The sequence below is a fragment of the Thunnus albacares genome, chromosome 18 (assembly GCF_914725855.1).
Source record: "Thunnus albacares chromosome 18, fThuAlb1.1, whole genome shotgun sequence".
NCBI classification, from domain to species: Eukaryota; Metazoa; Chordata; class Actinopteri; order Scombriformes; family Scombridae; genus Thunnus; species Thunnus albacares.
Genome location: NC_058123.1, coordinates 24,199,575 through 24,216,299, shown reverse-complemented (window position 1 = coordinate 24,216,299; position 16,725 = coordinate 24,199,575). Strand labels below are relative to the sequence as shown.

Sequence of the window (16,725 nt, the reverse complement as noted above, 5' to 3'; positions counted from 1 at the left end):
CGTTTATAAATGCAAACTGCTCGTTTGCTGTGAAAGTGACTGTTAAAGTGCTGTGATGGTCATGTTTGCCAACTGAACAGATATATATGCACATCTCACACTGAGACACACACACAGATGGAACAAATGCTCGCTCCTTTTCATTTCTCTTGTTTTTTGGTATTTTTGCAGTGTACAGTGGGAACATGCATGTTTTTATGTTCATCTCAGAGGCAACATTTATTTAAAATATACACATTCTTAGCGTGAGTATATCCCCTTTGAGCCACATTCACTGCATGTTTTTAAATTCATGTTGATGAATATTTTATCTTCAAACAAGTGGATACTTTTGATCACCACACAATGCTGATGTGAGAAGGACAGAAAATCTAATACGGAGAAAAGAAGGCTGTGCACACCTAGTAGCAAGTATTTAATGATAAAGGAAAGCTATCAAGGCAAATGTTTGACTAAAGGAAACCCAGATCTTACTCCTTCTGAGATACACATATGGAAAATGCCTTTCATGATAGGCCTTTTTCACAGCAGACATTTTGATTTCTCACAGTAGGAAAAGCACAGGACTGGTGTTACTAATAACATTAACAATGGCCCTGTTCTATTCAAGTGTCTCAGTGAGTCATGACAGTGACATGCAAGAAATTGAAACTGGAAATGAAACTCAGACAGCTAAATGGAATTCAGTCATCATTCATCTTATTTTATAAGATGAGGTGCTTTTCCTACTGTGTCAAACTTTTTTTTGTGAAAAAGGTCTTTTGTTGTTCCCAAATTCCATAGAATTGCTATACATACATAATAAACAAATAAACCCATACACACACACACATAAAATACAAAAAACTGAGGATAAAACAGGATAGGTGAAAACCAGTGAAATCTTGGTGAGTGTATAATATAGAGAATATTTTGTTATTGTTTTGTTTGACAGTTTTTGACAAGTTTTCTTCATCCTTTGTTAGAAATCGATAAACCTTCAATACTCAAAAGTATTCAAAATTCATGATGGTGGTTTATCTGATTTGATAGTAACATCTCCCGTCTGTAACATCAAACGAAACGCCCAACAGCTGTCATCGGATTTCGATTCTGACTCTTTTATTGTTACTAGAGATGTCAGTTTTGGTTAATTTTGCTTTCAACAGACAGACATCCATTAAACTGTAACTATCCAGTTAATTTTTAAGAAAGGTTGTGATGTAGCTTTCGTTTATGAGAGCTGTACAGCAGGAGGTGGTCAGAGCTAGCTTGTCTGACCTGGTTAGCTTGACTTAGTCAAATCATTTAGTCACAGTAGCTCTCGGTGGCATAAAGTAGTTCGAGGTATCGAACTAGCTCTTTCAATCCCTCACCCTCTACCACACTGATTGGCAGCATATTGGTCTCAGTCATTCAGCACACCAACTGGGTGATGGCCTTGGACCGCGGCTCATCACACTTTCTCCCCCGGGTAGCAGCGATGTGATCTTTGGCTGCAACAGCAAGCCATCCTCGGACTGCAGCCGGGTGCTTGTTCTTAATGTGGTACAGCATAATGCTAGTACCATACCATATTGGCCCAAATATAAGCCAACCCTGATTATAAGACTCTCCCTATAAGACTCCTTCCTTTTCCAACAACTGTTTTTGGAAAATAACGTTAATGTTACTTTTTGAATATAACTTACATCACAGTATAGTTACATACTCACACTCTCCTACCAGGCTCTTGGAAGTGGTCAAAAATTATTTTCACCAGTAGTCAGCATTTATATGACTACCTGTTTGTCTTTTTGAGTTCATCATCTGTGACAGTGCTATTTGGCAGCTTGGCATATTCTGTTTCTGCAGTAGAGATGTGATGATACTTTGGACTCCTTTTTACTCGTCATGAATTTATTTCCTCCATGGCAGAAAAACACGTTGCACGAGCCTTCAGAAATTCCTGCAGATTAAGCTGGACTAACGAAACACTTTTAAGTCTGACTGACTAACACACACACACACATTATAAACAGACTTTGAGACACTCGCTAACCCAGCAACATTAAGGCTATAGGCCAACATGCGTAACTGGTCAAAAATATTCTCAGTGGTTAACCAATTAATGGTTAACTGTTGACATCCCTAATTGTTACATTCTGATTGGTCCATGGAAATACCTGACATCACCTTTTTCTTACAGAGCCCCACCCACTCCACACCAGTCAGAAGAGTCTCCTGTAGCATTATGTGGAACTCCATCACTTATAGCAAGGAGCTGATTCAGAAAGAAGATTTTCAGGGCCTAAATTAACCTCACTGAATGAGATCAAACTGATGGGTTACAATTGATCACCACACTGTGTTGTGACTTATTCATACAATGAGAAACCTTGAAAGCTTTCAAATAATAGTTTATCAGACCAAGCAGCAAGTGTGACTAAACTGAGATTTCAGCAGCACTTAGCTCACTGTTCAACTGATTGTAATACGCGAGAAACCATAGAATAGAGAAGAGAAGAATAGTGAACAGATGTTGTGAATTTATTGAAACAAACAGGTAATTTGGCAGGTCACAGGTAAAAGACAGTGTGGTACAGTGAATAAGACCCTCAGGCCTGACAGAAAGCAGCTTACAGAGCTCAAATTTGCTAGTCAAGGGGGACAAAATACTAACATTTCACTTATGTGTTTCAGCACAGAGCCGCCTTCAGAGCATTTGAAGTATACAGGTTCAATTCGGTCATATCTACAAGGGCAGAGTTAATACACAGCGGGGAGTTGGACCCAATTATTTAGGAACTAATCACTTTTCTTATCCCATGGTTCTAGATACAGGGACCAATCATAAGTCTATAGTTAAATTTGATTTAAACCGCATTATATACAATATAAACTTAACAAAACACTGTTTCTGGCCATCATTGATTCACTATTAAGAACATGCACTAGATGGCAATAAAGGGACATACATTTTACAAAAAGTCTTAACTTAAAAAGCACATTAAGCTGAAGTCATCATTAAGTCCATTTGGTGTCGTAGTGTTGAGTGTGTCTGTCTGGGCCAGTCTCTTCAAAACATCTCCTCTAGTAGGCATCATGACTTTCTCAGTCCCAAAGAATTTTAATGAAGAAGGTGAGCCGTGATTTGCTTCAGCATAATGTTTTGCAATTGCATAATCCATGTTGCCTGTACGTATTGCAGTTTTGTGCTCCGATATTTGTTGTTTAGGGAGTCGTTAGGGTTGTCCAAGGTAAGCTAGACCACAGGGATATATTAAGATGTAAATCACATGAGTCGACTCACAGTTTATAAATTCCCAAATAGGAATTTTCCTTCAGGTATAGGGATGATTGAACACTTTCGTATTTATTGTACTGTTGTTGCAGACACAGTTACCACATCTATAAATGGCAGTTGTGGTCAGCCATATGGTATTGTTATGAGTCATATTTTTGTACATGACAATGTTTTTAACTGTGGGTGTTCTCCTGATTGTTCTGATTGTTCTGCTTGAAGCACATGCCATTGTCTCTTGAGTATCCCTTTTATTTGTGAAGCACTGACACACACACAATGATTATATTCAGTAGAGAAACAAGCCTGGCTTGGATTTTTTGTTTTTTGCGTATTAGATAGGAGATCAGAGCGGGAGGTGGTATTGGCACGTTGCATGGCTTTCTGAATAGAGTTCGAGACATAGCCTCTTTCCTTGAACCTGGTAGCCATGATGATTTTTTCGCAGTGATATTCATCAAGATCTGAGCAGTTGTGTTTGAGCCTCAAAAACTGACCCACTGGGAAATTATCCTTTAGATGTTTGGGATAATTGCTAACAGCATGCAATATTCAATTGTGTTCCATGTCTTTTCGGTAGACAGAAGTGTGAATGGCTCCAGTTTCATCTTTGTATATGATTAGATCGAAATAATTGATTTTGTCAGTGCTTTGTTCACAGGTTAATTTCAGGAAACTTGAGCTGTTGTTAAGATATGACACAAAGTCCATCAATTCCCCCTGCATCCTCTCCCAAAATAACAGGATGTCTTCAGTGTACTGTTTATATAGTTTATCTTTGAGTGATATGGATTGTTATTGGGATCATATATAACAGTTTCTTCCCTTTTTCCCACAATCAATCCAATCCACAGAGAGAACTGTTGCTGTCCCCATTGCAGTCCCAGCTTGCTGGAGGTACCAGTTGGATTCATATTGTATATAGTTGCGACTCAGAACAAGGTGCAGTAGTTCTAATAGGAATGCATTTGGAAGACTTTGTGTTGTTTCTCTCTCAGGTAGGTAATAGGCAGCAGAGTTTAAAGCATTTTCATGGGGAATGTAATTTGGGCCGGTAAATCTTTCTCAAAGTCTTTCAAAAAGAAGTCAACATATTTTGATAATGGTTCAGTGACAGAGCCTCTTCCTGAGACTATTGGACTGAGAGGGGACTATTTGGTATGTGTGGATTTTGTGAAGGCTATAAATAATGGGGGTGACTGGGTGCTGGTTATTCAGGGAGGGTTGTTTGTTTTTTTGTGATCCAGTTTGATTCAAATGCAACTTTCAGTAGATTGTCAATTTCAGATTTAAATTAATTCATAGGATTTCTCTCTAGCTTCCTGTAGGTGGGACTGAAAACTGAAACTTCTGAACTGAAAGTTCAAGCATTTTCTGATGATCGTATTAAGACTGGCCCAGAGAGAAATGTTTTGGATATACACACTCAACACTATGACACTAAATGAACTTCATGATGACTTCAGCTTAAAATGCTATTCAAGTAAGGACTATTTGTAATCTGTATGTCCCTTTACTGCCATCAAATGTTTGTTCTCTCACTCCTTACCTGGGAGTGAGAGATGCTTTGCTGAAACACAGTGAAAAACACAACGAGATCTTTTATGTAAATATGAGAAGTGTAAGCAGGGAAATAGACATCACCTGCAATAGTTGCGCACAAGCACGTGCTCACAACGCGTGAGCACCAGGATGTTGACTACAACTCATTTTACGGCCACAGGTGTCACTCATGAGAAGGAATTTCTGATTTCTACATACAGAACCACTATCTCTGCCCTTGTACATATGACCGAATTGAACATGTATACTTCAAACGCGCTGAAGAAGGCTCTGTGCCGAAACACTTTTCCATTGTGATGTGAGCCAAATAAACAAGTGAAGTGTTGGTATTTTGTCCTCCTTGACTGGGAAATTTGAGATGTGCTAGGCCTATATTTATATTTTTGGAACATGCTCACTGGATCTCGACTAAGAATCCCATTGTTGAAGCGCAACCTCCTTCTCCAATTCAGCTTACAGATCTCTCATGTGTAATTTATTCTGTGTATAATAGACTCTAAAAACAGTAGATCTAAAATAAGCATGATTTTTTATCCCTAAGTAGTGTCCTTGTGTGCTATGTCCTTGTTTTTCTGCTTGTATTGGTCTTGTTTTTCCCACAGAATAAGGAAATCATCTTTGGGGAAAATGTTCTGTGAGCTGTTTTTATTCTTTGTTATCCTGGGAAGGCTACAGTTTACAGTTTCAGTTACCAGTGATAAGAAAACAACTTTCTTTGCCACAGTTTTAAATGATCCAAGAAATGAATCCCTTGAAATGTTTAACAGGATTACAAGTGAAAATAGGTGATCAGCATCCTTGCCTGTGATCTAATTAGGTGAGGTCTGAACTCCTAACACTCTCATTATGAATTTGGTTGAGGGTACTAGTCATGCTTCAAAATAAAAAAAATAGCTAAAATGCAGACTTCATTCACAGTCACGAATTTCTTTGAACAAATTAAGAGTTGAACCTTTAGTTGTTAGAATTGAAGGCCAAAACCTCCTCACTGCTGTTTCCAGACCTGCCTACTAGCTGTAATCTATTGTGGTGAGAAAATTTATTTCTTTAAGGCATTGTGTTCATTTCAGGGAAGTTTTGAGAGACCAAGGTGACAGGTCTCCATGAACAATGCAAGAAAACATTCAGAACTGCAGCTGGATATCTGCAAGGCTCAGAAAAGAATATTGGAATTTATATTATTCAATTTCAAAGCCTTATATAGTCTTGAGTACAGTTTGCATAGTAGAGGAGAGGTGTGTTATGTGCTGACCTTTGTGCGAGACGTTCAAAGTCATGCACCCTATCTTCAAATGCGTCAATATGGACAGTTGCCTTAATTGTCTAATTTTCTATTGATAATGTTAGTTTTACTTTAAATTCTGACGTAATGCAAAAGGTCATGAAAGATCTAAGTTGATCTAAGTGTATTTAAACTGAACTAAAAGTTGAGCTTTTTGTGCTGAAATGATTAATGGTTAATCGATTATCTGATCCACAGAAACAATTTTGATCAATGTCATTTTGAAAGAGGGGGGGCCCTCCACCATAGCATTTTCAGATCCTAAGAGGATTTTATTTTTGAAACAGTGACGTCATCCTCTCAGTAGGATCAGATCAGAAAATACGTGTCGTTCTGAGGACATGAACCAACCAATTACACAGTGGAATCAGGGTGAACTCAGTGTGATTACTGTGTTCACACCTTCCCAAACAAATCGCACCAAGGGGAAAAACCAGACTAAAAAGTGCAGGTGTGAAAACACCCTTAGAGCAGGTGGTCTTGATCTGGTCCTAAACAAACTCTGGAGCAGTTTATTTGAGGTCGGTTTTTGATCCAACTTTGATCTGACCCAACTACTAGGTGTACTCCGCAAGTTTGAGCGAAACAGCTCCCATAACCAAGTGAGATTTGTATACTGGGATCCTCCTTCAGGACCGTCTTCGTTTAAGTTCTTGCTCCCTCCTCAGACACATCTGACCACGTGGCTTGTGGTGCTGTGTTTTGGCTCGCTTTGATTTTTCTGTGTGAAAAGGAGCCGAACCAAGGAAAACACACCAAGTTCACCAACTTATCCGCTCATTCTGACCAGAGTAAACAAACAGCCCTAACACATCACGGTGTGATGGAGGTATTATTTGATGCACTGTGGTTGTGCGGGTCATTAGCATGCTCGGGCAGGATCAGTCAGTCAGGCTTATACACTCAGATTTCACTCAGCGTGTCTCGCTACACAGCGCTTCACTGCTGTCAGAGTTGCATCATTAAGATGTTCTTTCTGCTCCGCAGATCTAGTTTTTTTTGAAAGAGGAGCAGTAGTGAAAAGTGTTCCAAAGACATTTAACAATATGTAAACATGTAGTGTGGGTATCTTATTTCACGGTGTGTACAAATGTAGAGGTTGCACAGACTACAATAAACAACAGTAATCCCTGTGGTTTATGGAACAGAACTCCATCGTTTTCCACCTTAAAAGCCTCCTAAATATTTCATAATAAGGTTAGGGTTATTTATAAATATGGACCAACGAACATTATGGGGTAAACTGATTGAAATGGTTCCTTAAAAGACCAAAGTGAAGCCCTAAGTGGTGCTTATGCTCTGCAGTCTGCTTTTACATTAATGGGTAAGATGTCCCTATTTTGCATCTCTAAAAAATCAGATTTACTGTTTACCTTTAAGGTGGGCTGAGTTTATATTAAGGGGTGTATTTGTGTATAGGGGTGGGCAATATGACCAAAAATCTAAATTTAGATTTATGTATAGTATGTAAGTACATACTGTATAATTCTTAAAGTATCATAGTTTGATTGTGTGACACAAGAAGATAACAGCTCTGTTTCTACTTGTAGTGTGAAGACATAAATAACCTTTAAAAGGTTTACAGCTGACACACGTGACAGCCTTTATTAATTTATTTCTACTTATGAGCGATTAGTAATTCATAAAAGTTATAAGAAAAAGACGTTATTGAAATCAGTGACTCCAGAGGGCTACTCTTCATGACAATTATCCGCTTTTTGGAGTGTGTTGCTTGTGTAGTCAGTTTGAAAAATGCGGTGACCTTTTTAATAAAGCTTCATAGTGGGAACATTATGGCTGTGAATCAGTGCACCAGAAAACAAATCAATATCGGGTTTCTCTCATTACTGCACTCTGCTGTATGAGAATAGACTGAACCTCTGTGACCTGTGAACTCTCTCTGCTTTATTCGGCTGTGATGTGGCGCTAAATGCAGCATGATCACGAAACATGAACTTTAGAGGAAGCTTTACTGAAGTGGCTGACGGCTGATGAGAATGCCCGATGATAGATGGCTGCACTGGAGCTGGGGAGCTGAGCGGAGCTAGGACAAAGGGAGAGAAATATAATTAGAGGAAAGAAAAAAGATTAGTGGAAGGAGAGAGTGTAAGGTGAGGGAGAGGGATAGAGAGTGTGCTTAGGAGGAGAAAGTTATGTGTAGTAACCAAAATCAAGAAATCACGTGTTAAAAGCAGCACAGATACTAATGAGAAATACAAAGAAAGGTAAGGGAGCCAAAGGGTCTAATTAGAGTTTAATCATTTCCAGTGAAGGTCTCAAAGTGAAGATAAATGTGTTGTCTGGACTTCGGTGTAATCTGTGTGTCCGTCCCTTTTCATTTTAGAGGAAATTACAGTACATCTGAAAACTATTACAAGTTCTGCCTGCAGACAAAGGTATACAGTAAGGAGTTGGACGGATGCATACAAGTCGATATCTAATCTCTCCGCTGTTCTGCCAAGGGACGGAAGCAAAGTGAAGGAAATGTCAGGCCAGTTGAAGTATGAGAGGCAGCCGGCCTACGCAGTGTTTCCCACTTTCTAGAAAACAATACATCTTGAATGTAAAGTAAACGATGCAGTGCTCCTCTCTAGCTGAAACAAAACATATCAGACACAAATTATTATTCAAAGCAAAGTACTTTGCCAACATGTTTGAGGGAGATCTTTTAAGAAGACTTGAAGAAAGCCTTATGATAACTTTCATCAGAAGGGGATTTTTTTGCAGTATAGTCTAAAAGAAAGAAACCTTACAGACTGATCTAACAGATTATTGTAAACAGTCATATACTGTACATGTAAATGAAAGCGAGGAAGCAAAATCTGATACAGTCACTCTAGATAAATCTGAAATATTCAGAGTTTGGTTCATCTCAACCAGATCCAGACAGAATTAGGAAATATCTTGATAAAGCATGATACATCTGAACAACAAGACACACACACACACACAGATCTGAGAGACTTAGAGATGGAAAAGGAAGCTTTTAAGTGAAAGAAACACCAAAAGACCAGATAAAACTGCTTCACTGTTCTTAATGTAGCTTTAGGGATTAGTGGTCTGGAGCTGCCACTTTATCCCTCTATCTCTCCTCTATGTGTCTGCCACCGTTCGGCACTGAGCTGTCTGACCCAGACTTTTCATCAGAGAGCTCTGATAATGTCAGAGGAATCTTTGACAATAGTCCTGATCAAACAGCTTGAGCAGGACAATTCAAAGGGAGCATAATAGTCTGTCTGCTTGCCTCTTCCGTCTTCATTCACTGCTCTGCTCCAGGCTTTCAAACAGACATTAGGATATGTTTGTACTATCCACTGCACATTTGGGATTTATGAAATACTGACACAGATGTGTAAACTAATGATTATAGGATCTCGGGATACTAATTGAAACATAAAAGTACTTGAAGTCATTGCACAGGGAATAAACCATATTCAATTTAATTTGTATTGCCAGTAAGTCTATCTGAGTGGTGGAGTTTGCTAAAACACATTCATTTGCACATTTACCTGTTGGAGTCGCTCTCTGTACTCCACTATTTACAAATGCAGTAGTTATCAGCTTCATTGAGTACAGTGTTAAGTGGTCAAGAATGACACTTTGTTTTGTGTCATGGCATTTTGTCAAATTAGTCTACTATTTATTTTTAATTTCAGGATATATTGGACTGCATTATAGCATTTACCTGGACCACCAAAGTTTAATATTAGCTTGTATACAGTCAGTTACCAGTGAGAGTTAACTTGTAATATAGCATGAATCATAATTGTACACTTTCTATGTATGTTCACCTTCAGATTCATATCATTTGTCCGCTGATTTACAACAGCAGTTAAATTGTTCACCATAGTATGTTTAAGGTGTAATAAATATTTTCTTTGGCCGTTGTATAAAGTCGTATTATCAAATATTCGGCAAGCCGTTTTTAAGGAAAATAGGCATTATGTCCATAATGTTCCTGTGATCAGAGTCATTTTGTAAAAGCAAAAAGAAAAGAGAGCTGAGGAAGGAGCCAGAACAGGTTTTTTTGGGGAGCAATTAGTGTGAACAGAAGAAGACAGGGGATATGATTCATCACTTACCATTTGCCAAGTGATGCACTTGCATTTGCATTTAAATCTGTCTACAAATAGAGAGAACCCTCTTCCTTAAAGGATTATTTGTTAGGCAGTTAGCACAGTGGAAAGAGGTAATTAGTAAGTTGTTCTGCAGTCTTGTGCCAGTGACTTATATTACAGAGTTTACTGGTTTATTAGTGTTATTATTGCAGATTATGTTGAAAAGCCCATAGACTAGTCTGCCAGCTGATGAATATGTTGCAGTCTAGTGATGTTGGCATTATTGCGGTGGGATAACGCAGTGAAATGCAGGTTCACAGAGTAGAATGCTGAATTGCTAAGGGTCAGTAATCACCTCCTCTGATGAATAAAAGTTGCCTATGTGAATGTGGATGTTTTTTCAAAGTTTAAGTTTGCCATTTTGTTGCAGCAGATGATAACTAAATTCAGTTTTCTTTACATTTCCTTGTATATAACTGCTATTTCTATATTTTTCTAAATGCCAGCACATTCCATGAAAAGGCCATTAGTTTGAGAGTGGCTCATTTATGTGTTCTGAATACTTTAAGCAGTATCAGGCTGTTTCTAACTTTATGCTCCTTTCTACTGAATGTGTAATCCTTTAAAACTGGTCACAAATATATAGTTTTCTTTTTTTAAAGGCTAAAAATCAGCTGGGCACTGTAGTTTGTCACAAATGTTACTCAAACATATGTTTGGGGCTATTTTCAGCCTCAGATTGACACACATTTAGTGCTCTTGTTGAGCATTTCTAGCAGCAGGATGTCATATGTGGGATTGACTCAAAATAACCTACGCAGGCCGTGTTCATGGTGATGAAGGAACAAGTTACCCAGTGCAACAGTGTGGCTCATGTTTTTGGACACAGATGGGAGTGTATGGCAGGGAGGAATTCATCTTTTTCATGTGATTTCCTGAGAATAAGAAAAATACAGAATATTATCCTTTAAGGAGCATTTTGATGCCTATATTTCAAAATGTATCAGGTGCTACTGGACATGATTGTTGGCAAAAGCTGTACAAAAGCTGTTAAAATCCTTTACATATGACAAGTGATGTACCACTGCAGCACTGACAGTGACAGACAGTTTACTTCCACATACTACCCTGGATTAGTCTGTAGAGCCACTGTGATACCACAGAAACTTTTCTCTACACACTTCTCACTTCTCCTGCCTGGTGAATCCTCAGTCACATGCAGGTGTGTGTTCATTTTCAAGGGAAAATCATTCTGGACATACAGAGTTTATAATTGGGAGACTTTCAGTAAAACTATGTGTGGTATTTCACTGCAGTCAATCGAACCACACTCTGCATTCTGAGTTATTTTCCTCTCTGTATGAAGAATGTGTTATTATTAAACAGCAGCATTGATTAGAGATTTAATCATAAACATCACAGCCGCTGGCTGTTTTTTAATTGCCCAGAATGCAGCGCTGCGACGGCACCTCCAGTGTGACGCAGAGATTGATCTCAAAAAATGAAGTGCTTGTGACTCAGGACAGGGCCCATCTACTCTCAAATAGAAGTATAATGAGGGAGAAGAAGGGGGCATACAGGAGCAGAATAATGAGAGAGAGAGAGAAGGAGTGAGAGAGTGGGAGGAAAGGAAAGATGTCATTTGCGAGTTGATGATGCAGTCGAGTGAATCGACTTTAACCACATAAAGCTGCTTGTGTGTGTGTGTGTGTGTGTGTGTGTAGATCTTATGTGTATATGTACTACATAGTGTGTTTGTTTTGGAATAAAGGTTTGATAATGATAAACTTATCACTTGTCACTTCTTACACTATATGGCCAAAAGTATATGGACAGCCACTGCAAAACATGCACAGTCCCATGACTGAAAAATGTCATATTGTTCTGAATGTAACAGTCAAATCTGCAGATCAGAGGAATATGCTTGTTTAAAGTACATCATAAAAAAGGCAAAATGGATTTTCATGTTTGTCCCTCAAATTATTAAAAAGGACACCACAGATACCTTACTGTAGGAGTGGAGGAGTTTGTGTTCCAAAATATCGATTGATCCGTCGTGAACCATTAGAATAATAGAGAAATTTATGGGAGGATGAACACTGCGTATTGGCATTCTCTAATTCGTCCCTGTGTAATTAACAGTGTGGTTTTGAATGAGCCTCAGAGGGTCATAAAACTTAATCAGCGTGTAATTAATCAAAGTTCCATTTATTTGTCAAGTACAACAGGTGCAAATAATCTGACTTGATTAACTGCTGCAGACACACAGCACTTCTTTTAGAAACTACAGGACTGAAACAGTACGGGCCAAAAAACAAACTAGACCTCACATAGAAAAGATGTACAAGGTTAAACAGTTAAAGCAGTATGTGTCCATTCATACTGTATGTTTTTGTTCACACTTTTAACAACCTGAGAGGAAATAACACAACAGGTTTTTCTGTTTCCTGCTGCTTCTACTTTTTGTAGAAGTCGTTCCTCCACTCTACCAGAGAGTTAAAAATAAATAAAAATTCAAAAGTGTGGGTGTTTTGGGGGTGTATTGCTGTGTTCCTGAGTTCCGGAGTGACTTAGAACTCAAAAATTTCTGACCTTAAAAAGGTCTACTTGAAAAAGGATGATGGAAAGGCTGTCAAAGTTGGAGCTTCAACAGGGAAGCTCGGACGAATTTCACGCACCCCGACTTCACCGAGAAACAGAGTCCATTAATCCATCGATGTGTCCAATTAAGCTCTGCTGACGTTGGTAATGTCCGACTGGAATGACACGCACCACATGGCTCTCATCTCAAGTTTTAATTCCAGACTGTGGACTTTGTTTTATGTCACCCCGCTCTTTGTCACCATAGCAACTAACAGGATTTTTTCACAGCAGATAATTTGAGTCGTTACTTTAGGAAAACACAGGTGTTCCTAATAACATTATCAATGCTTCAATTTCAGGGTCCTGGGCTGTGTCGAAAACTCTACAGTGAGCAGTAAATTGAGATTTTTGACATGTATAAATCCTCCATCCTCCAATCCATTTAGCGTCACCACTGTAATGTCAGAAAGCAGAAAGTATCATGTTATGGACGCTACTTTTTAGCTCCATTGTGGGAATTTTTGAGGGCACTATGTGGTGCATTAATTTCACACTCAAAATTTGGATACTCAAATAAAAAGACCACATTTTTAGTGCACTATAAAGTAAGTAAGGAGTGATTTCAGACACAGCCCTGGTATTTTGCATGCTGGCTCACTGTCACACTGTCAGACCTTACTGGCACACTTGAATATATTGGAGGCATCATTAATGTTATTAGTAACACCTGTGATTTTCCTAATATGACAAAATGTTAAAATATTTGCTGTGAAAAAAGGCCTACCAAGTTATCGCAATCTCATAATCAAAGCAAACAAGATGCACCTGAGCTCAGTTTGGAGCGACATGACAAAAGGTCTGAATACTTGTAAGTAATGTGTTGCTTTGCCATTACTGTTATCTTGTGTAGAATTACTTGCCAGAAAATGTAAATTAAGGCCATTTTAAGTTAAAATTATAACATAATGAAGTGGGTAAAATGTGAAGGGAGCAGTCATTTCAGACATTTCCTTTAAAATTAGACCATTAATATAAACAAAAAACATTTCTTTTTATGAAATAATCACAATAATAGATGCAATAGTATAATATCTTTCATAACGAAGTCAGAATGCCATTTCTCCTCAAGTGACGGAGATACAAACAAAAAGGAGTAAAATGGTGTTGTGTGTACATTTCACAGCCATGCTCTCACACTGTGTCAAATCCAAGTGAAACTGAGATGAATCTCACAATACACTGAGCTCCAGGCTTGACAAACACTGTACTAAGTCCATAAGAAGCAGATTATTGATGCAAACAGCTGGAACAAATAGCTTGTAATCTGTCTTAAAATCTGTCTCTCATCCCAGAGGCTTCAGCTCAGCCTGACAGCACGAATAAGGACTGTTTGCTGTGGCAGCAGTACGCTTGTTAGCATTGATTGATTGATTGATTGCATCTATAAGTGCAATTTTGATAATGTGTCCCTGTGTTTGCAATCAAACGGCCCTACCACAAAGTATTACAAATTGTGCCACTGCAGAAGCTGCATGTGGAGAGTATCCTCAGCTGCCTCAGATGTGCGCTAGAGGTACTGCTGTGGATTAGTGTGCCAGATCTGGTGTTGGGTTACCTCAGGTTGTTGGAAAACACCCAAGAAAATGAAACTTATGAGATTCTGATTGTCTTTAATCACTAGTTTGTATTGGCTGCTGCTTTGGGAGAACATTGAAATCATTGCGAGGTTTGGTTGGCTGACCAGAGTAAGTTGGGAATAAAACAAAGAAACAGAAAGTGACATTTGGAGACTTTTTTTTTTTTAAATGCTAAACACTATATCAAGTCTAAATGCCAGCCAAAGTAATTTACAAGTCCAACGACTCTGTGCTGTTTTATGAAGGAGGAGTGTCGAACCTGTCCTTGAATTTATTACACAGTTATGGTGACAGATAAAGTTCTTGAGTCAGTGTGAGGCACTAAGATGACCAAATCACCTCATCTTAATTTCTTGACCCAAATATTTCTTTACATTTGGGGGACAAAGGACTTTTACAATTGTCAGCACTGTGACTTTCACCCTGCTGGTCACTTGTAATATCAACACATCTTGGTATTTTCTGCTCTAGCTCCCATTGTGACTTGCTCTAAATGAGACTTTTTGCTACAATAGACATCGAGATGAGCTTCCGGCTCATGGAGGTACAGATTTGTTGTGAAGTGCTCTGTATAGTGTGATTATATATAATAGGTTATTCAAGCCCAATGGGTACACCATTGAAAGATTGAATTGAGTTGTCTGAGTCTGTGCTTAGCTGTCATTAATGCATTAAGGGAAATAGGCAGTGCTTAGGATTGGTCAATTGCTTTGGACAAAATGTGCCTAAGGTAGGGGGATTGGTTGTTGCTGGAGCCCCCTACATGACAATGTTTCATAGTATTATTATCATCAGTCATTTTAAATTCAAATATTCATTAAATGGCAAATTTTATACTCAGTATGCTTCAAGTAACGGATATTTCTGAATAATTCAATATTATTTTACATTGCAGCTATTGCTCTTCTTTTGCTCCTTCAGTACAGGCATAATGAATGAATTCGTGATGGTGATTTGACAGACCAAGTGCTACAGATCTAATGGGAACTGTGTTGTTATGTTAAAGAAACATAAGTTAAGTATAAAGAAACACATGAACAGTCACACACTGACTTTTTTTGCATGTTTAGGAAGGACTTAGCCCACAACAGCCGTGCTTCAAATTAAACACTTAATTGCGCTTCTGTTGCAGGGTACAAACCTGATCGTAGTGATTGAACAGCTCTGTTTTGAGACTCATTTTATACCTAAAAAACACTGTAAGAATGATAACAAGGAGACCACAGAGTATGAACAGAATACATCCCAGTCATGATTGATGTCTGTCTTATTAAGGTCAAGCAAGGCAGACGTGCAGATCAAGCATGTAGGAGAGATGCAGTTTAAGGTTGAGATGGTGCTTCAGCTTCATTCAGTGCAGATGAGGTTCGCTAGAACACCACAGGGAGCTGACCTTGAGGTTAAAGCTACAATATATCAGCTCATTACAGGAGACAGGAGGTACAGTCCAAGGTGGTGTTTAGTATGGACATCATTATACTCCTTCTGCCACTGCTTCCAGGCTCAGCCTTTTGATAGAATGTGAAATTACATGTGAATTCAATTACATATTAAACACTTGTGGTCTTGAACTTTTCAGTCAGCAGAGAATATTTGAGTCTTTGTGTAATTATTTCTGTTCGCTGCACAACCTGAAAGGGACGCAACTTTTTACAAGAAACCTACAACCTAATCATCTCACTCTGATCTATTTAACATTTCACACACTTCCACCACCTCCATCTGTTATGTTACCTCTGTCTGACCTTTGACCTGTGAACCTGTGCATGTGACAGTCTCTGCCTAGTCCACTCTCGCCGTCTTGCTCAGTCCCCCCCGCCACACCTCTCTGTTCCCTCCCGTCCCCACAGGTCGGTGACCAGATCTTGGAGGTGAACGGCCGCAGCTTCTTGGGCATCCCGCATGACGAAGCCGTCAGGGTCCTGAAGTCGACACGGCACCTGATGATGACGGTGAAAGACGTGGGACGCCTGCCGCACGCCAGGACGGTGGTTGGGGAGACCAAGTGGATCGCCAGCTCGCAGATCGCAGAGAGCTCCGCCAACAGCAGCGTGGCAGGGTGAGTTTTGATTGGGCCCCAAATAGTCTGTTACAAACTTATCTGTGAAAACTGTTACTCTGCTTGCTAACATTCAAAATTAGTCTGACTTTGGGGAAATAATGCTTATTTGCTTTCTTGCCAAAAAGAGATGGTGAAGATGAGACTCCCCCTGTCCAGTCTTTGTGCCAAGCTAAGCTAACCATCTCCTGGGTGTAGCTTCATATTAAGTGTACAGAGTGGTATCGACCCAATCCAACTCTCAGCAAGAAAGCTAATTAGTGTATGTCAAAATATTACAT

The 16,725-nt window shown here is 39.0% G+C and overlaps 1 protein-coding gene across 3 annotated transcripts in view; it reads left to right on the top strand.

The window, feature by feature from the left end:
• Positions 1-16,725, top strand: part of whrna (whirlin a) — a 140,093-nt gene that overhangs the window by 76,973 nt on the left and 46,395 nt on the right. For all 3 annotated transcript variants that reach the window (XR_006398802.1, XM_044333397.1, XM_044333396.1), the window contains exon 4: positions 16,236-16,444. Coding sequence is in view for 2 of the 3 variants with exons in the window: in XM_044333397.1 (XP_044189332.1) it covers positions 16,236-16,444 (209 nt within the window). In the remaining variant the exon portion in view is untranslated. The remainder of the gene's footprint in view (positions 1-16,235; positions 16,445-16,725) is intronic.